The 18,884-nt window shown below is 38.2% G+C and overlaps 3 protein-coding genes across 3 annotated transcripts; all 3 read right to left on the bottom strand.

The window, feature by feature from the left end:
* Window positions 1-1,636: 1,636 nt before the first annotated feature.
* On the bottom strand, window positions 1,637-8,029 carry kiss1rb (KISS1 receptor b; the record flags this gene model as incomplete). The annotated part of the gene is made up of 6 exons (XM_080894390.1): window positions 1,637-1,873; window positions 2,636-2,776; window positions 2,872-3,123; window positions 3,632-3,757; window positions 7,893-7,937; window positions 8,015-8,029. The coding sequence occupies 6 exons, from the start codon at window positions 8,027-8,029 to the stop codon at window positions 1,637-1,639; spliced, it is 816 nt and encodes a 271-aa protein (XP_080750516.1).
* Window positions 8,030-8,186: 157 nt separating this feature from the next.
* LOC308404961 (uncharacterized protein) lies at window positions 8,187-11,160 on the bottom strand. The gene is made up of 4 exons (XM_080895291.1): window positions 11,092-11,160; window positions 10,939-10,999; window positions 10,111-10,555; window positions 8,187-9,548 (listed from the first exon to the last, which is right to left on the bottom strand). Exons 2-4 carry the CDS (start codon window positions 10,984-10,986, stop codon window positions 9,382-9,384), a joined length of 660 nt encoding a protein of 219 aa, XP_080751417.1. The 5' UTR covers window positions 10,987-10,999; window positions 11,092-11,160; the 3' UTR covers window positions 8,187-9,381.
* Window positions 11,161-11,308: 148 nt separating this feature from the next.
* On the bottom strand, window positions 11,309-16,698 carry isca1 (iron-sulfur cluster assembly 1). Its single transcript, XM_080895292.1, has 4 exons — window positions 16,566-16,698; window positions 14,758-14,811; window positions 13,007-13,112; window positions 11,309-12,319 (listed from the first exon to the last, which is right to left on the bottom strand). The coding sequence occupies exons 1-4, from the start codon at window positions 16,644-16,646 to the stop codon at window positions 12,171-12,173; spliced, it is 390 nt and encodes a 129-aa protein (XP_080751418.1). The 5' UTR covers window positions 16,647-16,698; the 3' UTR covers window positions 11,309-12,170.
* Window positions 16,699-18,884: the final 2,186 nt, after the last annotated feature.

Here is an 18,884-nt window from a genome sequence, read left to right as displayed (position 1 = left end):
CCAAACTAGGACCCGTTGTCACGTGACTGGCTGAGTGCACTAGTGATGGGATTTCCGGCTCTTTTTAGAGAGCCGGCTCTTTCGGTTCGACTCACTAAAATGAGCCGGCTCTTTCGGCTCCGAACCGGCTCTTCAGGTTGTGTTGTTGCTTTAATTAATTTATTATTCACAATAATATAAAATTATGCACAAAAGGAATTACTAACGTAAAAAAAGTGGTTTTATTTATATATGTTTATATATAAATATATGCGGTGGCCCCTAGAGACAAAACACGTACAAACTCCAAAACACATTTCTAGCATGAACTGAACTTCCAAAGCAGAGCTACTAGATCACTTAAATTACACAATTGAAAGCATGTGTGTATTGTTTGTGTATTTATACACAGGCACTCAAATATATTCAAATAATTTAAAAAAAAGTTCATCTACCTGTTACTATCACACACCAAATCCGGTCGTTGGTACTTGCTGGCTTGTGTAGCCACAAGATAACAAAAGCTCAACACTGCGCCCAGCATCCTGGAGCACTTCTGTTGTCTTTTGTACGTGTTTTGAGTTTTTATGTGCTTCTGAGTTTTTACGTGCTTCGGAGTTTGTACGTGTTTTGGAGTTTTTTCGTGTTTTGGAGTTTGTACGTGTTTTTACGTGTTTTGGAGTTTGTACATGCTTCAGAGTTCGTACGTGATTTGAAGTTTGTATGTGCTTTGTCTCTAGGGACCACTGTAAATATACTTTTATTTATTCACGCCACATAAAATGTAATAAATAAATCATATAATACAAAAATCAACTATTCACATTTCAACTTTTAACTATTTAAATTTTCAGCTGTTTCCTTTTACAAATTTAAAGTGAAAACAACACAAAACACTGCAAACCACAACGCAATTAAATATAAATTAAAATATGAAAACAAAAAGAAGATGCACATTCTCTGTCATATGGGCCCGCATGAATCCGCACTTTCTGAATCCTTTATCATCTGCAACCGAAAATAGTTAAAATAATCTAAACTTTGATCTCTTCTTAATCCTAACCAAACTCAAACGCAGACTGATATGTATTTGTTATATATTTGTCCTCAAAATAACAACATTTCCCACAGTCAAAGGTGGAAGTGTGAACATGAGCATTTTTAAAAAAGATGAGATGAAAGTAAACAAACGTTTGAAAATGTAAGCACAACAGACTAAATTGAGTCAGTTTGAGTGTTTACTGCACAGTATTGCACAGAGTGTTGTGTTACCAAAGATTCAGCAAGACAATTTTCTATCAAATGGAAATAGTCCATTGCAGTTGCTGTTGGCACAGTTTGGGGTTTTTTTCTACGAAGTTGTAACAAAGGTAAAACCAGAAGCTCTAGCAGTCAGGCTGACAGCATTAATTTAACCGTAACTTAGAAAAGCGTGACAGAGATAATTGTATTTCAGCAGCTCGTGAAACACACGAGACTCGCTTGACCGATTTGTCCCTTTTTAGAGATCACATGGAATTATACAATGTTTCAGTGTGTGTGTGTGGGTGTGTGCATGTCCAAGCAAACATACACTACAGTGATCAGACTGCTCTCATCTCAGGAGAAAGTATAAATAAACAATGAGTGCACCGTGTCCAAATGCTCAGCATGGCCTTTAGGGGCCAGATGAAAGAAAGTGCATCTCTGCTTCTCCTTTGGGTGCCTGATGATCCGTCTCTACTCCTTCCTCTGCGTCTGTGTTTCCCACTCTGACTCTCCCTCTTGAGCGCCACAGCAAAATGGCAGGGAAGGCATGCTTGAAAGCCTTTCTAAAGTTGTTGCCCGTGAAAGCATACACAAACGGGTTTACAGAGGAGTTGGAGCAAGACATGCAGTGACCCCAAATCTTCAGCTGTGAATGCAAAATTAAGGCGCACTCGATTTTCAAGTTTTTCAATTCAAATCACAACACCAGTCAGCTCAAGGTGCTTAATATTGTAAAGAACCTACAATAATGTTGGACTATTGGAAGGAAAAACTCCGTCTTAACAGGAAGAAACCTGTGGCAGATGAAAATAATCGAACGCTGTCGCTGTTTTTAAAGCAACAGCATCGGTTTCTGTCATCACAGTACTTTTGTTCACTGTCACACCTTTAAGAGCTACACTAAGACTGTATACTCACCTAGTGACACCCTGAAAATGACACTCCCTAGCACTCCCCACCCCTGGCATTTGATAGACATAGATCCTGAGAAAAAAAAAGTAAATTCTGGGTGTATTTGACTTTGTTCTGAGGTTCTAGCGAGGAGCCAAGGGTTAGCTGCACCAGCGATGACACCTGTTAGGGGTTTTGCAAACTTCCCTACATCTGGATCTTCTTGTCATTTCTTGCTAGATATTTTCACAACAACAAACTTCAATGGGATAACCAAACATCTGAGTAATAGTTTTGTAGTTGTAGTTTTCCCAAAACCTTGACAACAATAAAAAAAATTGCGGTCTTCCTGTTAAAAGGGAGCTCTTCCTCCCCATCACCCTGCTTGACAGCTGGTTGTTTGGGTTTTCTTTTTAATACTGTAGGATATTGATTTTGCATTTATTGTATTGAGCTGGTGTTACATATAAAACAAAAATGAAACGATGACCATCTAATCAGTAATAAAAGAGATCACCTTATATAGGATGTAACTCTGGAGGCCAAAAGCTTGCAGGAGGATGCAAACCTGGATCGGCCCCCAACAGACGAGGAATAGAGACACCATCACCACCACCATGCGAGAGACTCGCGCCCATACTGCTACTGCACGATTTAACTGGAATAAAGGAGGCATTGCCAAGTCTTTGTAATTAAAAGGAATATTTGAAATTCTCTGTGGATTTAATATGTGAAAAATAAATAATTTCCTCTTTGGTAGCCACTGCCAATGGGATTCATGCTGGGCTGGCGCATCCGCTTGAGCATGATGGCATAACACACAGTGATGGTAAGCAGGGGTAAGAGGTAGACAGCTAGAAAGCTGTAGATGGTGAAAGCTCTCTGGAGATGGGCAGAGGGAAAAACATCATTGCAGTATGTCTGAGGACCGAACCAGCAGTATCCCACCTCCAGCGACAGGGATGGACAGAAGAGGGGACATGGCATGTAGTTTTCCTTCTTATACTGTGGCAAATAAAAAATAACAAGAAGCACTCAGAGAAGTGCAAACCTTCGCGAAGGCAGCTCACTCTCTGGACAGGATTTACCTTTGAGGGAACAGTACTGCATTTTGTGTATATTCATTTTGTTGTATTTGTTCTTTGAAATGTACTTTAAGATGTTTGTAATCCAAGTAAAATCCTATAAGTGTAGCAGATGTTTGTTTTGATTACACAAACCTTATATAGGAGAAGATAATGGATAATAGGTCATCTCTTTCCCGTAGTATATTTTCATTCTTTTCTATCCTATAAGATGTTTTGGGGTCCTAAATTATAAAACTTTTTGACAAAGTTTTATCAGAATTAATTAAAAACTTTTTGAGAATGGTGTTTATAGACAGAAAAACAAGCACACATCAATTATTGGATAATTAATTGTCCATTAAATTCATGGATTAAATAACTAGAGTCCTATTTGTGATGTGGGTGCACATGTGTGCATGGTATGTTTGTATGATACCTATTCAGATAGACAGGGAGATGGCCAGAGCCCTCCGAGGCGTCCGATGTCTCAGAGATTGCAGAGGGTACAAAGTCACGTAGCAGCAGTCGACACTCATTGCTGACAGAGTGACACATGTCGCCTGTGCAGTCACCTGAAAACCAGGAACACAAGGTATGTCTGTTACTAGGCAAGGCAAGGCAAGTTTATTTGTATAGCACAATTCAACAACAAGGTGGTTCAAAGTGCTTTACAGAGACATTAGAAACAAAAACAAATAAAAAGCATGATTTAAAATTGATTAAAACAAGCAAACAAACAAACTAACTAAATAACAAACAAACAAAACAGTATGTAAAAAAAAAATCAAAACAGATAAAATCAGAACAACAGATAAAATCAGTAGTTAAAATGTAAGTTTTGAAGTTTAAGCTTAAAAGTGTGGATTTGGTGTTACTATCACTGTGCAACAAAACATTTTTAAATCTGTGGTGTCTGGTGTATTTTATTGTGTTATATCTTGTAGAAAGTGAAACTACGAGAAATATATGCAATTAATGTGTTGGGAATTTTGAGTATTTGTGTTCATACAGGGAGTGCAGAATTATTAGGCAAATGAGTATTTTGTCCACATCATCCTCTTCATGCATGTTGTCTTACTCCAAGCTGTATAGGCTCGAAAGCCTACTACCAATTAAGCATATTAGGTGATGTGCATCTCTGTAATGAGAAGGGGTGTGGTCTAATGACATCAACAGCCTATATCAGGTGTGCATAATTATTAGGCAACGTCCTTTCCTTTGGCAAAATGGGTCAAAAGAAGGACTTGACAGGCTCAGAAAAGTCAAAAATAGTGAGATATCTTGCAGAGGGATGCAGCAGTCTCAAACTTGCAAAGCTTCTGAAGCGTGATCATCGAACAATCAAGCGTTTCATTCAAAATAGTCAACAGGGTCGCAAGAAGCGTGTGGAAAAACCAAGGCGCAAAATAACTGCCCATGAACTGAGAAAAGTCAAGCGTGCAGCTGCCAAGATGCCACTTGCCACCAGTTTGGCCATATTTCAGAGCTGCAACATCACTGGAGTGCCCAAAAGCACAAGGTGTGCAATACTCAGAGACATGGCCAAGGTAAGAAAGGCTGAAAGACGACCACCACTGAACAAGACACACAAGCTGAAACGTCAAGACTGATTTTTCTAAGGTTTTATGGACTGATGAAATGAGAGTGAGTCTTGATGGGCCAGATGGATGGGCCCGTGGCTGGATTGGTAAAGGGCAGAGAGCTCCAGTCCGACTCAGACGCCAGCAAGGTGGAGGTGGAGTACTGGTTTGGGCTGGTATCATCAAAGATGAGCTTGTGGGGCCTTTTCGGGTTGAGGATGGAGTCAAGCTCAACTCCCAGTCCTACTGCCAGTTTCTGGAAGACACCTTGAAGAAGGTGGTACAGGAAGAAGTCTGCATCCTTCAAGAAAAACATGATTTTCATGCAGGACAATGCTCCATCACACGCGTCCAAGTACTCCACAGCGTGGCTGGCAAGAAAGGGTATAAAAGAAGAAAAACTAATGACATGGCCTCCTTGTTCACCTGATCTGAACCCCATTGAGAACCTGTGGTCCATCATCAAATGTGAGATTTACAAGGAGGGAAAACAGTACACCTCTCTGAACAGAGAGGTGTACTGTTGGTTGCTGTGGTTGCTGCTGCACGCAATGTTGATGGTGAACAGATCAAAACACAGACAGAATCCATGGATGGCAGGCTTTTGAGTGTCCTTGCAAAGAAAGGTGGCTATATTAGTCGCTGATTTGTTTTTGAATGTCAGAAATGTATATTTGTGAATGTGGAGATGTTATATTGGTGTCACTGGTAAAAATAAATAATTGAAATGGGTATATATTTGTTTTTTGTTAAGTTGCCTAATAATTATGCACAGTAATAGTCACCTGCACACACAGATATCCCCCTAAAATAGCTAAAACTAAAAACAAACTACAAACTACTTTCAAAAGCATTCAGCTTTGATATTAATGAGTTTTTTGGGTTCATTGAGAACATGGTTGTTGTTCAATAATAAAATTATTCCTCAAAAATACAACTTGCCTAATAATTCTGCACTCCCTGTAATATCGAGGAGCTTATCTGGGCACTAAATAGACCTTTGCTCAATGTGACAGTCTTCTTTTCAGATGAAGGTAAATTTGGCATTTTATTTGGAAATCAAGGTCCTAGAGTCTGGAGGAAGAGTAGAGAGGCCCAGAAACCAAGGTGTTCAGCATGCTATGTCGTCTTCTGATGTTGTAGCTGGTCTCAGCCAGAAGAACATTTCATTCTTTGATCTGCTAACAAGCATTATGGAGATCCAGTTTTCCTTTTCGAGCAGCACCTGCCCACAGTACTAAACATCTAATAACATAACATGCTGACCATGTTATTACTGCTTGATTTGATAGATAACTGACCTGACCTGGCCTAACTGGCCTCACAGGATCTATGGGGTATTGTCAGGAAGAACGGGAAAAATATACAACCCCAAAAAAGGAGCCGAATGCTGCCATCAAAGCAACCCAGGCTTTAAAAAAAACACAGCAGTGCCACAAGCTGATTGAGCCGTGCTATGCTGCACAAATGGGGGTTATATGGTAGGATGTTTCTTAACAAGTGGTTCAAGCGGTATAACCTTATTTACAGCTATGATTTACTTATGTAGTTTAATCAGATGCCTCATGTGTAATCATCTGATGTGTCTTAGAAAGTTGGGGATGTCTACAGATAGTAATGCCATTGCCAAAGAGACTGGATGGCTATGCTACATAACTGATAGTTATGGGTATTCATTCAGTGGTGATTCTGGGCATTTTTCAAAGACAGAAGGAAGTTGAACTAACAGGCATGAAGCTGTGCTCCTCATCAGCTTGTGTAAGTAAAGAACTTTTAAACTTGAAAAATCTGTCAAGGAAGACTTATCTTTCACAGAAATTTCAACTGCATGAGCAACACAAAGGACATAAACCAGGAATTTTTAATGTAACTTTGACAGCCTTATTTATTATTTTTATTAATTTGATGTTAACCTGGATGTTATGGCAGTGCTTTTTTATTAGCAGTATTTTAATTTTAGCCAATTATTAAACTGATATTGTGTACTAGCTATCAAAGTGCAAATTTTTTTTTATTTTTACAAGTGTAAATTCAAAAAAGTATTTTTTTTTCAGTATTTTTCTTTCTCTTTTTTTTTTTGCATTATTTGGAAGCTGCACATTAGTTATCTGATGTACTTTGTATAATGAGCTAATGTCTCACTGGACTTTTCAATTATATTATTATTGCAGAACACTTACATGGTGTTTGAATTAACATCTGTTGAAGTCATTAACATCATTAATGTTGAACAGTTAATGGTGACTGATATTCTGTTTCAATTCTGTTGCCACTCTCATTTTTCCAGCCTGTCATAGTTTCTGTGTAGTGTATCTCACTTGCTGAAGAAGTCTTTTACATGTCTTAGCATTTATTTTTATTTCATTGTTAATGGCTTTTCATGGTAAATATTTAAATTAAAGGAATCAAAGGGACAGAACAGCAGAGTTACTGTTTTTTTTTTTTATTCAATCATATGTTAAACAAATTTTTGTTTTATTTACATTTGAAAAAATAAAACATTTCATGGAACAGTTAAAACAAGCAAACATATGAGAGCTTCTTTCTAAAAACTGCAGTGTTTCAGAGATATTTACCTATAAAGAAATTGGCAACAGTCTTCATCTTCTGGTGATAACATGGATCACTAAAGAGTTCCCAACTAGACCGACCAGCATGATGAAGCCAAAGAAAGTGGGGACCAGCCAGGCATTAACCAGCACCGGTGGCCCTTGGCCTGTCAGAGTTGCAGACTTGTTGCATACAGACAAACACTCTGGACCGTGATCAGAGTCTGATTCCACCATCATCTTCACGCATCAAAGCCAATGATATTTCTGCAATAAATATAAACATATCAGTGTATAATTCTCAATATAAAAGCAGAGTGCAAGAAACGCAAAAGAACAAAGACAACAGAGATTTTAAATCAAATAACCAAGACGTGAATGAAAACTATCAGCTTCAATTTAGGTGGTTTAACAAAAGTATTAGATGACATGTTTTGACATTTGAGATACTTTTATACATTTGTATTTATTTTTAGAAAACTGAAAATAATTGGACAGGACTGTATGGCATCAAGTAAAGATAAACTAATATATAAGCAAATTTAGTGATTTTTTTTTTAACAATAAGCTTCTCTTACCTGTGATGTGCTTATTTGCTTCGGCAGTGCTCCTCTCTTTGCGTTCTAAACCAAGGTGCAGCACTGCTGTCGATGGATTCTCTGCAGGTCTGACATGAAAAGACTGTTATACACCACTAGACCTGGTGGGTTGGCATGTAGGAAATGATGGGCGATTTGTTTTGCTTTGCGTCATTTATGTGTGTGTGTGTGTGTGTGTGTGTGTGTGTGTGTAAGAGTGAGAGAGACTCAATATCATTACCTGTAATTAACCAGGACTGGGTGACCTTGTAAAAGCTAAAATTGTTTCTATTTCCTCGTCAGGTTAATGTTAATAAGCTGTTGCCTCTGTGCCAAGTGAAAAGAGTCACTATGCTCAAAATTTGTGTCTTATGAGCAAGTCTGTTGAGTCCAGATAAGTGGAAGAGAATGGATCTATCATTATCAAACTTTCTGAAAGTCTTTCAGAAATGTTATTTAGATATTGCCACACATTTTCAGTCAAGCTGATAAATCTGACCATTTTCAGTTTTCTTTTTATTACTAATGTTTTCAAACCACTAAACACTGACCTATGAATCATTCAAATATATAAAAATGGATGAAAAAAGTAATTTGCTTCTACATACAATAGATAAGTACAGTTTTAAATTGTATCTTTAGGTTCTTTGTTATTAGCAGCCTACTGTAAAAGTACATAACTTGTTTCCAATTCATTAGTTAAATCTGCAAAAACATAAACGATAATACAGATTGATAGTCAGTGTAATATTACTTATTCACCAAAAAGTTGATTCCTGAAGAACTATTAGCTAAAAATGTGGCATATATTGGTGTGGTGTGTACTGTGCTTAAAATAACGGACAAATGGAGGACAAAAAGAAGCAGGGCTAAAAAAACAACAACAAAAAAACAACAAGACCCAGAAACGTTCTCAGGTGACAGGTGAGTATTAAGAAGCCACTCTTGAGGAAGGTAAACAGGGAGACAATGCTGAGGTACGCCACTTTACACAAGATCTGCACAGCTTGATCTCTCGCCACCTCCGGTACAATTAACTGTTATTGGAGCTCTCATTAGAACCTTTGAAGCCTTGGCTGAAAAGTAACAAGTAAACCTTGCCAGTTTCACAATGTCATACACAGAAAAAGATGCATTTGAGTATATAATCCATGTCTGTTTTTGTTGTTTGACATATTAACCTGGCCACTAAACACTTAAAAATTATTTTTGCATGAAACAATAAGAAACATGTTTGTGCTGAGATGTCTTTATAAATCTGCATATTTTATTTTTACTTTTTGGGTGAAAAAAATATCTAACTTTATTCCCTGCATATCTAATAATGATTTTAGTGGATATTTCATATTATTAGGACTATGCTTTTCAAGTCTCAGAATGCTTTATGGAACATGGTACCATTCTGACACGTAATTATACATTTCTTGCCTCAATGACCACTCTGCCACTGAGTGTTAGTGCTAGTTTCATTTGCAGTTTATTTCTTCTGTCAGTCTTGAACTTTCCTAAGCATTAAAGAAGAACATTCTGACTGGTGGTGTGAAGTTTTCCAAGGTGTCTGAGATTTCCTCAGGGCTCCAGATTTCTTTGAGGCACCCAAAAACAGCTTCCTCTGGAGGTCCAGTAAATCCTTGAAGAACCATTTGTTGGTTGTCCCTGAACCAGGATGAAGCAACAGTCAGTGAAGGATCTATCGCTGATCTAGTAATTATATGTATCAAAATATTTCCAATTTTTATTAAAAATTTTTCCAATTTTTTGATAAGTCTGGAGTTCCATCATGTGAATCATCTCCCATTCTTAATCTCTGGGAATTTACAAACATTTTAACATCTCACATTTATTATTATTTATTATGATTTTCAACAAATATTTGCTCATGAAAAATCCATGAGAAACTAGTTTTCAGATCTTAGATATTCTTTTGTCAGTTTCAATAAAGTATGCATCTTTGCCTAGGTTTGTGGCTAACCAAATGTATGTCAGTGTATGGAAAGTTATAAAAACTGCTCTCCTGCAGTTTTTCATTAAAAAATGGAATACTCAAAATCTAGATGTCCACCCAACTAATACTGATATATAACACACTTAACTAAGCTGTAACTGCATAATAGCCATGGCTACTATTCAACCTTAGAGCAGTTAAGAGCAGTGAACTTGTTCAGCCTAGTTCACCCTAACCTACATGTGACAGTTGCAGCTACAACTGTTTACTGACCAGTTTGGGGAAACTGTTTAGGCAGCAGACATTGTGGTTCACGTTGCTCCCGTTTCCTCCAAGCCTGCACTCCTAGGATGTACGGATATATCTCTTGCTTTTCAAGCTGTTCTGAGTCAGAGGCAAAGATCTCTGATTTTTCCACCAGGTGTGCAAAGAGGACTGGATCTGGGAATGATAACGTGGGTTGCTTTTGTCCCGCCTGAGATGCAGGGATGCAGGCAAGAACGAGTACTGGAGCACTGAAGCTTTCTCTCAGATGATCTTGCCTGTCATACTGACACGTGGACAGCTGACAGAGTTTTTTAGGGAGGACAGCTCTAGATCTGAAGTTCCCATGGTTGTAAGAAGTTCCTGGCTCTGTGATGGAGAGGCTGATGTTAGCATGAATGCTCTCATTGGGTGATGTTTTCCTCTCAGCTAAACCCTTTAATAACTCTGAAATCTAAGACACACAAAAGACACTGGTACATGAGGGGTTTCACAAAAAAAAATGCACAAGGCAATCATATATTTCAGCCATCATTCATGACCCATAGCTAGAGCCTAGCCCAGCTACTGTTCCAATTCATTTGTGATGTAGAACTTTACTGGGAGCTGTTCTTGAGTCTTTCTGACAAAGAGCAGTTGTTTCCTGATGAGTTTCAGAAATTCTTTCAGTGTTCATGTTATTTTAAGTAACACTTAAGACTAGGACCATTTAGATTTGGCAATGGTTAATGAAAAATCATGGACTGATGCTGGTGTTTGGGAAACACCTCAGAGAAATCAGGGGAAACTAGAACTAGATAAAAAGGCAATCTTTCTACACATACTGATTTTTAATACCTTGAGCTCATAAGACTCTCTGCTGCCATCCTTGTTTTGACTGTCCATGACTGTAGAACACCTACAATATAAGCAACAATAAAGTGAACTGAAATTGCATCATTTCACTGTTAAAGCTCTAAAATAGAGTTGAATCTTTCACAATGACAGTACCTCCCTCTCTGTCTCCAGCCTGGCTACAAAATGTAGGCAAAAAAAGGCCAAAGGCAGGTGGGCAGCAGGCTCAAGTAACTGGACTCTGTGGCACAGCAGTGACACAGAATCACATCTCCATGACAACTGTGATGATTCTGACAGTAACAGGTGGTCAGAGTCCTACATGCAAACAGAACATGAAGCACAGGCTGCGGTGTGATCCATTTAATCTTCTTTCATATATACACTGACATATTGCACAGGTTACAAATCTTAAGAGCATCTATACAAACAAAATCCTGGCTTTCATCAAGCAAAAAGAAAAAACAGAAACCTCATGTTTCACTTGAGGGATGCATATTTTGTGCGGGTTTTTTTGTGCGTATATTGTTGTTGTTCAAGGGATTTAAAATCTTAGTTATTTACACACAGAGATAAATACATACTTTTCAAAAAGCTTTTACAAACTGATAAAACAGTTTCAAGACACTCAAGCTCTTCCACTTCTGCATACTACTGGTACATGACCCTGGATAATAGCACACCTTAAAGGCGTGTTTGTCAAACAGCTGATTGTTGGCTTTCTGCAAGTTTTGGAGGACAGATTCAAACGTTGAAACATCATGCTTCATCCTTTTGTTTAACAGTGTAAATCCCATCTGATCTCAGCTTTAGTGAACATGTTCTCAGGACATGTATCATTTTCTCCTCACACAAGCCATGGCAGGACCTGACTGAATTTATGAAATAACATAGCTTTAACCTAAAAAGTCATTTCTTTTGAGGTCCTAAGAGATTTTTTTTTTTAAAGTTGCAGAGCCGAGTATAAACAGTTGTCTACATCAGAGGTATCTGAACCTAAAAATCGTTTTTGTCAAGATGGTTCTGACTACATCAATTGCATTACAATCTTCTAAGCATCAATATGCATACATGGATTTCATGACTACATATGCACGAGTGGTTTGCAGGAGAGCAGTGGTAGTAACTCAAGGATGCCCACATCTCAAAGGTTCCCTTACATCAGACTTCCTTGTCAGTCTTTATCAGTGAGACAGGGTCTGGAGCAGGGAAGGGGGACTGAGGCTCCATAGTGCTCATATGTTGAAGCTTTCTCCACAACCACATGTGCCTTTGATGTTAGGGTTGTTGAAGACAAATTCACTAGACAGCTTTGACTCCACAAAGTCCATCTCAGTTCCCAGAAGGGTCAGCTGGGCCTTCTTCGCTATAAACACTCTTACACCTGAAAAAAGGTCAGAACAATGTCATCACTACTATCAGGTTACAGCCTTATGGTCGGCCCCTATCTAAGAAGTTTAGGGTTGGATTGTTTACAGGCAGTGAAACACAAATAGTACAATCTGTGATAATGTTACAGAAATGGTCTTCTGAAAATGCTCAACTTAACCTAATGTAGATTTCCCTGCATCTCAAGAAGGAAAGCTGTGGAGTTGATGTTAACCAGATTAACCCAGGTTAATATGGCTAAAAGAAAAAATAAATCCTTTGTAAATGACTGAGTTGCTGCCATGCACCACAGTCTGTGTGATGATTATTCACACCAAATTTGGATTGGTTTGAAACAGAAGTTGTACGTGGTGAAATTGGAGTGTGCACAGTACAAGTGGTCAAAATGGGACTTTCATTGAGAGACTTACAAACCAAACTATGCTGAAAGGAGTCGAGAGGGGTCCAAGAAGATAAATGGGAGCTCAATGTGAGATCATCTAAATTTAGTTTTGGTTTTTTTTTTTAATCTTATTTTTAATCCTGGAACATTTTAAAAATTGCACTTGCTGAACCTGGAAACACACAAAAACCTTAAACTTTTTCAATCAATTACCTTACCCAAGAACCTAGTGTGGCAAACACAATCAGTCTTACAACAAAGTCCTTTCTCAGCTTGGATTCATTATAAAACAAAGCTTACCATCCTGTACTACTTCCTCGTCAGACTTTTCTTTCTCCTTGGTGTAGTCCAGTGTGTAAGTCAGCCCATTACACCCACGTGTTCTCACCCCAACCTTCAAACCAATCTGATGGAGAACCAGATATATGTTAACAGACTTCCCCCCCCTATTTTTTTGTAATATATGCACTAAAGGAAGGATGAATGATACAAGAAAAAAAATACATCTTCATAGTTTTATTTTTAAACATTATTATACTTCTCAGTAAAATGTTGCAGTTTAATTAGTAAACCGTCTTGACACTACTCATATCTCAAAATGCTTCTTTTGTTCCTGTGAATTTAATGGTAGCAATAATACTTTCTACAGAGGCAAAGCTCACTCTGAATGCTTGAATGTCCCTGTTTTAATTAAATAACTGACAGTTTGAGCTGTAATTCAAAAACCAATTTGCTGACATTAGCAGTCTACTCCCCACAGATATTCCTTATAACATTTTTAAATTTAATTTCAAGTCAAATGATTCATAAAAAAAAGAAGGAAACTTTAGCAAATGAAAAAATAAGGTGAACATGTTGCTGTTTAATCCATACAGACAAAGCTCATTTAGTGATGGGGGTGTATCTATACTGATATGGATTGTGTGCGGTGTTAGGAAGAAAAGAATTTCACACAACATGATGGATATGAAAATTAGCAACCTACAGAAGACTGAATTCAAAGACACCCTGAATATCAAAGTGTAAAAGTTATGCGGCAGGGTAGCCCATTTGGCTGAAATTTCATTGCAGCAACTCAAAATGCTGCTCAGTAGTTTGTATTGCCCCCGCAAGCTTGTATGCATGCTTGACAACGTCGCGCCAGGCTCCCGGGGATCTTATCCCAGATCTGGACAGGGCATCACTGAGCTCCTGGACAGTCTAGGATGGATGTGCCTCCCCAGACAATCACTAACTGACTGCCAAACCGGACATGCTAAAAAAGCAGCATAATGCTCTCCATGGTTTCCTCAAACCCTTTTACATCAGTACATATGTTCAATGAACATACTGAAAAGCACAGGTGGAATTGGGTATGCATTCCTATTCTGTTGCAAATGCCAATCAGTGTGCACAGCGCCCAACAGACGATGTTGGGTCCACCCTCATGAAGTCTGTTTCTGATGGTTTGATCAGAGACATTGACATCAGTGGCCTCATTTTGTAGGGTTGTGGTCATGCTCAATCTGTTCCTCCTTGCACAAAGGAGCAGATACCCACATTGCTAATGAGTTAAGAACTTTTTAAGGCCCCGTCCAGCTCTCCTAGAATCTTATCAATCCTCTTGAGACTGTGCTGGGAGACACTGCAATGGCATACATTAATGTGCCATCCTGGAGGAGTTTAACTACCTGTGCAACCTCTGGAGGGTCCAGGTATATCCTCATCACCTCCCCACTAGTGACACTAACCCTAGTCAAATGCAAAAGTAGTGAAAAATTGTCAGAAAACACGGGAGGGGGAAAAAAATGTCAGTGGACTTCACCTATAAAACTATTCCTGATTTGGAAGTCGCCTCATTGTTGCTCTTCTAGTGCACCTGCTGTTAATTTCATTAACACCAAAGCAGCTGAAACTGATTAACAACCCTGTCCGCTACCTAACTGACTAGATCAATATGACAGAATTTTATTTTATTTGGTGCTATAATAAAGGAACACTTTTAATCAATGTATAAAGAAGCTTTGTCTTCTTAATTGGATGATGTTTTATTGGCCATATTCATTACTTACATATTCTGGTCTGTCCTGCAACAACAATCTGATCTTGCTCACTGCTGCTGGAGTCTAAAAGGAGGCAATAGAAGGTTAAAATGTTACTGGCATCAGCTACAATTTACACTGCATTCAGATGCAAACAATTCATTTGGCAAAGGATTGTTTCTAAAAACAACAGAGAAAAATAATGTTTAGCTGCTGTTGAAATAAAATCCACTCTTTACCCCCCCCCCAAAAGGACAGCAGTGTCATAAAATAACCAGAACTTCTGCAACCTCAGCTGTAGCAGTAGTTGCTGAAAGTATCAATGCCAGTGTGTGAGTTCTAATGTGGAGGCATTTGTGACACAAAATACCAATTTCTGTACGCCATTAAATTGTGATCATCTGCATGTGTTGCTGTGTCACAACCCAGAGTTCTTTTAAAATACAAAGTTATGTACTTATAGGTGTATTTATTGTGCTGGTGTATTTATTACCACACCAGCACAAGGTTAAAAATAACTCATCGTGCCATAGTAATGTATACAGTAAAGAGCAGTGGTAGTAACTCAAGGATGCCCACATCTCAAAGGTTCCCTTACATCAGACTTCCTTGTCAGTCTTTATCAGTGGGTTTTGTGGGTAACGGCAGTCCCCTTATGTAAGGCACCATTTGCAATTGCATTACTGAAGGATGTCCCACTATTTTAAGTACACTTCAGTACACTAATGTTATCAGCAGAAACCACCATGCAAGTACATTATCTTGCAACAGCACTGTTACTAGAGCTCATCAGCTGAAACACCAATAGCTGAGCATATTCATCCCACCCACGAAAACAAGTAATGACTCTGGCCTGTACTGAGAGCTTACTACACGCCAAGTGCACTCTCAGAATTTTATTTACATTAACATTAAATATCACACTAGGTACTTTAAATTTGTCATACATTTATGTACAATTACCTAGTCTGGGAACCCACCCTCCGCTTTGGGGGGATTTTGGTTACAGTATATAATGCAAGCAAAAACCAGAACATGAGCTAAATAGCTATAAAATTGCAATTATTTTGAAAACTACTTCAAAATAATAATTTTACAAGTAATATAAAATTTGTTAGCTACTTAAAGTTTATTGGCCAAAAACAGTGAAACCAGACTCGACCCATCTATTTTCTGAGCATGTAGAGTTTACACAGCAAACGAACCAGTGTTACCATTTGGCTTATGGGAAATGTGTCCACTGTTCTTTAGGACTGATACGGGATATGATTCGGGGTGGTTTTTATTCACTGGCGATGCTGCCAACTCTTTGCGAGCCTCAATAATCAAACCTGAGGCTGCAATCAAACCTGTTACAACTTTTACTCCATAATCCATAACATAATAAGGCCAGACACTTTTTTTTCTAAATCCCAAAAGAAGCTTAACTTTATACCGTATGACTTGAAATGGTGACTCTGCTTGATATTACGAACGTCCGGTTTGCTGTCAAGGTACAGAAACTTCAGCAGCACACTAACAAAAGGCGTCTTGACTAGCCACTTATCAGCGTTAGCATCTAGCTGAGCCCAACGTCGTGCTTGCAGAACCGCCACAGTGTTTACTCTAAATATTGTGAATGTCAACGCAACATGAAAAAGTGCAGCGTTACAATAAGGGTCAAGAAAAGTTGATATTAAGTTGATCTGCGTGTAACAGATGATTAGCTAGCTTAGCCAACTTACACAACTAACATCATACCGGACGCAGCCGTTAACCCCAGCCTTATTCGAGCACTATGTACTCACAGCACATAAAGTGCTTCACATGCATGTATAACCAAAAAATTATTAACATACCAGTGTCAACGCCGCTTTTGTGGCCAGTATCTTTCTTTTGCTGACCGCTCGAACGGTCGCTCGCACCACGGATGCAGACATGTTGCTCGCAACTGTAGAAATCACAACATAGGATTGCGCAAGCGTATAAAAACTTAGCAAACGCCCCCAAAGAAATATCCGTCCATCTGATTGGCTACTATTGCGACGGACAGTTGTGGCTGCAAACAGGCTTAGGGGTTAAAATGACAGGATGTCACTGTTATGCAACCTTCTCTTACAGACACGAGCCTTGTGTAAAATCCATAGGTAATACGTACTTCTGCGGCGATGCTCATGCGTGGACAATTTTCACCTTATTATTTACACCCATTGTTATTAAATAGTTATTTGTACCGTCAAACAGCTTGGTTTTCCAGGCTTACTAGATTTTCTAGAACTTAAGTTGTGGGGTGGTACTACACAAAAAGGGAAAAAAGTGAAATTCTTTCATCGTTTTAAACTATTTCAGCTTTGGTGACACCTGCAGGATTTGCAGTATATGATCTAACACATTTTGAAGACTCCTGGCATTACTGCTTCATATACTTTAAATATTTTGAGGAGGAAAGGGGAGGGGGGATAAATAAAAAAAAATACATTTTAAAAAAAGCACACTGGAATTTGACTTCAGTTTAATTCTTTGAGACAAACTGGACAATGAGCAAACCTTTCCTAACACAATCAGGGGTCCCTGACACCAAATTAAATCCTCCATTTAATCCTAGTAAAAATAAAAATACAGCTGGTATTAAAGCAATTAAAGCACACATCCTTTAAAATAAGAAATATGATTACAATACCAACATTTATTTTTATTATAAAAATCAGTAAGAGTAAGATATAATAAAGCCAGACACCCTACATAAGTTGAATTATAAGCAGGCCTTTGAGACATTAGCAGCAACATAATCCAAGGGCCTGGACACCCACCCACCCCACAGTGCAGCTACCAATCTGTGGCAACATTACAATGAAATGAAGCCTTTGTGGCAAATAAATACATTTCGCTCTCCAATGAACTAACTGAGATTACCTCTAGTTGGAGCGCAGTGTGTGCAGCCAGCCAGAACAGCTTTTCATTTTTTTCCCCTTCTTCCTTTTTAAAATATCAATTTTAAGAGTCTGCACAGGAAGTTTTTTTTTACCCAACTTCCCTCAAGCATGTGATCCTCTACCATCGTTACAACACATCCTAGCAGTGTGAAGACATATAGAAAATTGAGAGGTAATGAGCTTTTACCTTCCCTCTACTAACATCTGCAGGCAGTTTTAGAGCAGTATGTATCCATGAAGCTTGAGTGGACCAGCAGTCTAGGAATAAAACTGTGATCCTGAGAAACATATCTACATGGTGGTTTCTCTAACAAAAAGGCACACAAACATGGAGACACCTTGCAGGTAGTTCTGTCTTCAAGAACACCAGAGACATGGACAGATGGTCATCAGTGCAGAGGACAAACACATGATTTTATAATTAAAAATAAAATAAAAAATACAGATCCAGGCCATTAAAAAGGTATACTGCCATTAAGAAACATCTTTTCCCCAAATCTCTAAAACAACACTTAAGGGAAAAGAAAAAAAAAAAAAAAAAAAAAAAAAAAAGAAAAAAAAGAAAAAAAGAACGCATATGAATTGAAACCTTTTTGGTTTAATGTGAAATAGCCTTGACGTTTTGATGTTGAGTAGCAGACTAATATCATAATCAGTTTATCATTTCAATCTGACTCACAGCTGTAACAGTGTTTATAAACGCTGGTCTACCAAATTAAAGGACGGTTGAACCTTCAAGTGTCCACCAAAACAATTAAAAATAAAATTTAGCATTAAAGATACAGTATGATGTCAAAAGATACCCTACTGGGATCTAAGCTATTAGTCGTCTAGGAGACAGTTATTTACATTCCAATTTTAAGAGATTTTACACCAAATTTGCAGTAATATTGCTTTAAATGTAAAAATTTTATATATACAAAAAACCAAACAAAAAAAACAAAACAAGGGAAAACCTCTTGACTGGCAAAGTATTTTAAGACATCACATGCATCACATGCATGCTTACTTGCTTATTTTCTTTAAATGAAAGCTTTAAAAAAAAAAAAAAAAAAAAACCCTCTCAGGAGGAGCGTTTTGGGGGGAGAAAAAAAAAAACAACCCAAAAACAAAACCCACAACAATAAAAAGGCCCTATTTGGCTTCAAGTCAAGATGTCCTGGCTTTGGCTTTGAACGGGCTACTATTGGCCCAACAGTACCATTCAGATTTAAGGGTTTCTGGACTTTGGGTTGCTGTCTGCCT

The sequence above is a fragment of the Rhamphochromis sp. 'chilingali' genome (assembly GCF_963969265.1).
Source record: "Rhamphochromis sp. 'chilingali' genome assembly, chromosome: 10".
Taxonomy (NCBI): Eukaryota; Metazoa; Chordata; class Actinopteri; order Cichliformes; family Cichlidae; genus Rhamphochromis; species Rhamphochromis sp. 'chilingali'.
This window is presented reverse-complemented; position numbering and strand designations above follow the sequence as displayed.